General features: G+C 38.1%; 1 protein-coding gene across 1 annotated transcript; it reads left to right on the top strand.

Annotated features, from left to right (window-relative positions):
* Positions 1 to 1,925: 1,925 nt before the first annotated feature.
* On the top strand, positions 1,926 to 4,889 carry isl2b (ISL LIM homeobox 2b). Its single transcript, XM_039662665.2, has 6 exons — positions 1,926 to 2,044; positions 2,330 to 2,519; positions 2,728 to 2,987; positions 3,743 to 4,026; positions 4,392 to 4,559; positions 4,697 to 4,889. The coding sequence occupies exons 1-6, from the start codon at positions 1,987 to 1,989 to the stop codon at positions 4,811 to 4,813; spliced, it is 1,077 nt and encodes a 358-aa protein (XP_039518599.2). The 5' UTR covers positions 1,926 to 1,986; the 3' UTR covers positions 4,814 to 4,889.
* Positions 4,890 to 5,348: the final 459 nt, after the last annotated feature.

Raw genomic sequence — 5,348 nt, 5'->3', positions numbered from 1 at the left:
ATAGGCGAAATATATAGCCTATCATTTGTTTTCTCCATGACGAGTTGTTGTGAGTGATGGATAGGAGCCAGGTTTAAAATAGCCTATATATTAGGCTATAACAAGTAGGAAACTTATTTTTATTTTCTCTATAAGCTCATATGTGTCAATAGTCCCATTATAAGTAGCCCCCCAAAAAGTATGCATGTGATTCATCCATTACATGACCTGAAATAGTAGCCTTGTGAGTTGCCGTGTTCGACAGTCATAGTTTTGAATGACATACAGTTTGAAATGCCCACTGCACTTGCACTTAAAGTGAGCTCTTTCATATGTTCTGCGTTGACAGCACTCGTGTGTCTAAACAATATAATGGGAGACAGAATGTGTGTCAATGTAGCCTAACTGTTATTTTGTGAAGGCTATTTAGTTTTTCTTATGTAGCTATTAATTTCCGCTTATTTAAGTTTATCTGCTTGCTAATGTGGAACTTTCCCATAAATTGTGTAGGCTACATTTTCAATTTATTTTGCTAATCAAATTAACAACAATCATTTCATGAATTTGAATACGAAATGGTTAAATTCAGGAAACGTTCAAAAATTGTCAACGTAGGCCTGCTAAACAGATTTAGAAAAAAATAAATAGGCTATCTCTCTCTCTCTCTCTCTCTCTCTTGGATTTGGTTTTTCGCAGCCATGAAAAGGAAGAAAACTCTTAGGCTATATTTGCGTTGGTGTGCATGATAGAAATTTGCAACGAAAGACATGCAAAGATATCTTTGTGAAGAAGTCCATCTATCTTAGGGAGTATAAGCGTCCTCTTATTTTTAAGCTTTATTGTGTTATAGCTTAATTTTCGATTTTAATACTATTATTTTATATGACCCTTCTAACGTTCTTGACACTGTTTTTGAATGTCCAAGACGTGGCCCTTTATTTGTAACAGCCTTAAAAATATCACAAAAGTGGGGTTTCCATAGGCTATTGTTTATATTATGATACCAATATATCAACATGCGTAGCCTACTTGCGATTTTTTTTTAAATTGGCCAGCCAATTTAAAAATTTGAAATCCTGAAATGTAGGATATAAATGTAGGATTTGAAATCCTGAAATGTATGGATATAATGTTGGCATAGTAGCTTTAAGTCTTTCGAGTGATCGTTTAGTAGCCTGTATAATGTTTTTTTTTTTTTTTGTTTTTTTTTAATGGATAGGGGTGTGAAAGAGACACTTTAAAAATTATTGTAGGCTAATAATAGCTAGAAATGCATTGTGTTTATTTGTTTATTCCTAACCCTTAATGTCCAAATGAAAGGGCTATTTAAAGTAAAACAGTCTGTTTAAAATGTGAATAAATAACCATGTGTTAAAACTGTCAAAAAACTGCTTTGTCACTTTTAGAATGACATAAATCCAAATTGCACCAATAAAAAAGAAAGAAAAGTAAAATAGTAGGCTACGTTTGAGATTGTCTCGGCTTTTTTTCGGGTTAGTGGTTAAACATTTTAACCAGTAGATGTCACCCTGATAGTAGCCAACTTCGACCTTAATAAGCCACTTGCAAGACTTATCTGACGTTCATACATAGCATAGCCTAATGTGACTCAGGAACCCATAAAAAAGGCTACCTCAAATTGCCTAAATCTTTTTGTTTGTTTTTTGTATTTTTTCCACCTTCCTGTAGTATAACCTACAAATTAAGATGTTTTCATATTGTTCTGAATCAACACGCAGAGATATCTGATCGTGTCTAGGGAGTGAAATTAATCGATACTGCATGCAGTGTGACTTGTTGCCCCCTAGTGACGCATCTTAGTTCGGATTTACGCCTGACGTCACGTCTTGTGCACCAGACAGCTCTCGTCTTAGCCCCCGTTCCCGTGTTTACACCCCTCTCCATCTCCTCACTCTGGACTGAAGTTGCGGGGCAGCCGGGAGCGCGCAGTACCTTTTCTATCTTCTCTCTTTTCTCTCAAGCGATCTTCTCTTTAAGGCAACCTGTATGGTGGATATAATATTCAGATCTTCTTTTTTGAATGATATGGGGGATCATTCCAAAAGTAAGCATTTCCTGAAGAAAATCTATAAAACGTTAGTTTTAAAGGTAGCCTTTTAATTTGTTTCAGTTCAAAATTGTTTTTTAAAAATAATTCCTGTTTTCAGTGTGATTCTTCATCGGCCCTATGAGAAATAGATGGGTATTTTTTTTATTTTGAAAAGAGTTGGTTTTTCAAACTCGAATATTAGCCTTGCTATTTTATTAAGAAAACACTTGAACGTGCCATCGATGCTCAAACTCCATCCTATAACAGCTCACAACAATGTGTTTTCTTGTTCATGTGCAGAGAAGTCCGGACTTGCGATGTGTGTAGGCTGCGGCAGTCAAATCCATGACCAGTACATCCTGCGGGTCTCCCCCGACCTGGAGTGGCACGCAGCCTGTTTGAAATGCGTGGAGTGCAACCAATACCTGGACGAGACATGCACTTGCTTCGTACGGGACGGGAAAACATATTGCAAGAGAGATTATGTAAGGTAGGTTTTTTGTTTGGTTTGGTTTTGAAAAACTATTATTTCATAAAATTATTTTCTATGTACTATTTCTAATGGCCAAAACATCTGGCAGTGGGCTAGACTGTTAAATTAAAGTGGATTAATTTTTGGATAGTAGGCTATTAACAGTGGATCGATGTAATGGTTTTGTCATTGCTCATAAATTCTTTTTCTTTCCCACATCAAACAGATTGTTCGGTATAAAATGCACAAAATGCACTTTGGGCTTTAGCAGCAGTGATTTGGTCATGAGAGCTCGGGACAATGTGTATCACATCGAATGTTTCCGCTGCTCGGTGTGTAGCCGGCAGCTATTGCCCGGGGACGAGTTCTCTGTACGGGACGATGAACTGCTGTGTCGGGCAGATCATGGTTTGGCTCTGGAGCGCGGATCTGGCGGCAGCCCTCTTAGTCCGGGAAACATCCGCAGCAGAGGATTACATATGGCAGGTCAGTATAGCACAATTACAATCAACTGACTACCGTCATATTAGACACAATTAAGTATTTTATTTGGCTATAGGATATTGCAAATAAAAACGAACCAATATTATTTGGAACGGTTAGAACTTTAAGATCAATTTTAAAACTCATGGCTCCCAGCACATAACCAAAGGCTAAACTGAAATATATTGGCTACTGTGGGAGGAATCGTGTAATGTTGTTACATAATAGCTAATTACAGGCTGATCCGCTTGATAACTTTGTTTAGTCAACCACTGATAAACCGGAGCGGCAGGGCTACAGCATACGAAAGAAAGACTCAGCATGGTCTTTAATGCATAGCCTTTTTATTATTATTATTATTTAATACATTATTGGTTAAATTAAATGTAATATTGGCAAGAGCAATTCATTTTCAGATTTCAAGTTGAAAATTGTCTGTTGCAGGGATAGCTGCTCAAAATAGTCTACAAGTTATCTATCTATCTATCTATCTAGCCTATCTATCTATCTATCTATCTATCTATCTATCTATCTATCTATCTATCTATCTATCTATCTATCTATCTATCTATCTATCTATCTATCTATCTATCTCTTATTCAAAATGCAATGACGTGGTTATAAATATCACGGGTCAAAAATGTAAATTATCTTTCAACAGCATTGTTATTATTGACATTTATATTCGCTATAAGCTTAGCCTGTTTAATGTGGGCTACTTATTCTTTTTAATTTAACATTTTTAAAAAATTCTTCAGCCGACCCGGTGTCGGTCCGACAAACTCCTCATCGGAACCACGTGCACAAGCAATCGGAGAAGACCACTCGGGTGAGGACGGTGTTGAACGAGAAGCAGCTACACACTTTACGGACGTGCTACAACGCAAACCCGCGCCCAGATGCGCTCATGAAGGAGCAGCTGGTGGAGATGACAGGCCTGAGCCCGCGGGTCATTCGAGTCTGGTTCCAAAACAAGCGCTGCAAGGATAAGAAGAGATCTATACTCATGAAACAGTTACAACAGCACCATGGCGATAAGACGGTAAGTGTCTTGGTAATGCATTTTCAGTGTGAGAAATGTACCATGTGCGAAAAGACCAGTGCGGATTTGAGTGATCCCTGACACTTGAACTGATCATCATCCGAGATATTTGGTCTGTAATTCGACTGCGGTGTTGGCTGGAAGCAAATCACAGACTCCTCCTACAGTGTGTATAGTTTGGGGAATGTTTTAAACTCAGTTTTCTTGTCGAACTGTCTAACGCACTCTAGGCTATGTATGGATATTGTTTCCTTTCAATTATCACACGTTTTGGGGGGAATTTCACACTGTTTTATACAACAATTCTCTCAATATGAAATGGTCTGTGTGGCTGTGTCCCCTCATCGCAGACTTTTTTGGTTCAGAATCTGCAGGGTATGACGGGCACAGCACTAGTTGCAGGTAGCCCAATAAGACATAATCCTTCAATGCCAGGACACCCGGTGGAAGTGCAGACTTACCAACCACCCTGGAAAGCTCTCAGCGAATTTGCACTTCAGAGTGACTTGGATCAACCTGCATTTCAACAGCTGGTGAGTGAATAAATAGGCTAACTTACGTTTGACGTTTTTGTTTTTCAAATTTTGGTAGTAGGCATAAGACACTACCTGACCAAGACTAGGCCTATATCTAGCTATTTATTTCGAGTTAATTTGCCTCTCTCTTTTAGGTGTCTTTCTCGGAATCCGGTTCTATAGGAAATTCATCGGGAAGCGACGTGACCTCTCTTTCTTCACAATTACCGGACACACCGAACAGCATGGTACCGAGCCCGGTGGAGACGTGAGAGCGACTCGTCTGTACCCCGGCAAATCATGAGAACAGCTCATATCACGGACACGGGAAGGACAGCGCTATCAGACCCATCGCAACAACCTGCTATAAGAACAGAGGAACCCTTTTCCCAAAAATACGTCAACAAATCCGTTGGCCTCGGAGTGAAATGATGGAAAGTGAAACTCTGCATAATAGACCTACACTAAAAGAATGGACCATGTTCAATCGAAATGGATATTCGTTATTCGTTTTGATGACCGTTTCGTTATCTGTGGTTTTTGGACATTTTTTTTTTTTTTGAAAAATATCTTTTCAAAAGACTCAGTTTCAGAAGTTAGGATTTTTTTTTCGTTGTGAATTAATGCAGACTCTTTGTGTATTTGAACAAAAATTAAGTTATTGTTATTTATTGTCACATCAATTCGCAAAAAAATAAATAAATCAGCACAGACCATTATTTTATTTACTCGTAATTAAAATGCGTGTTTAGGCATATATGGAAATTTTTAATACTACAGAAAAATAAGAGTATTGGCATATTAAAC

Source organism: Pimephales promelas, chromosome 1 (assembly GCF_988280905.1).
Source record: "Pimephales promelas chromosome 1, fPimPro1.hap1.1, whole genome shotgun sequence".
Lineage (NCBI taxonomy): Eukaryota > Metazoa > Chordata > Actinopteri > Cypriniformes > Leuciscidae > Pimephales > Pimephales promelas.
The sequence above is the reverse complement of the archived record's forward strand: the minus strand, read 5'-3'. Positions and strand labels throughout refer to the sequence as shown.

What these genes read in the sequence shown, in the direction of transcription:
- isl2b (XM_039662665.2), top strand. Translation starts at nt 1,987, where the DNA reads ATGGTGGATATAATATTCAGATCTTCTTTTTTGAATGATATGGGGGAT. An exon ending in TGCAAGAGAGATTATGTAAG is followed by an intron (nt 2,520 to 2,727) that starts GTAGGTTTTTTG and finishes CACATCAAACAG; the next exon opens with ATTGTTCGGTATAAAATGCA. An exon ending in CAGAGGATTACATATGGCAG is followed by an intron (nt 2,988 to 3,742) that starts GTCAGTATAGCA and finishes AAAATTCTTCAG; the next exon opens with CCGACCCGGTGTCGGTCCGA.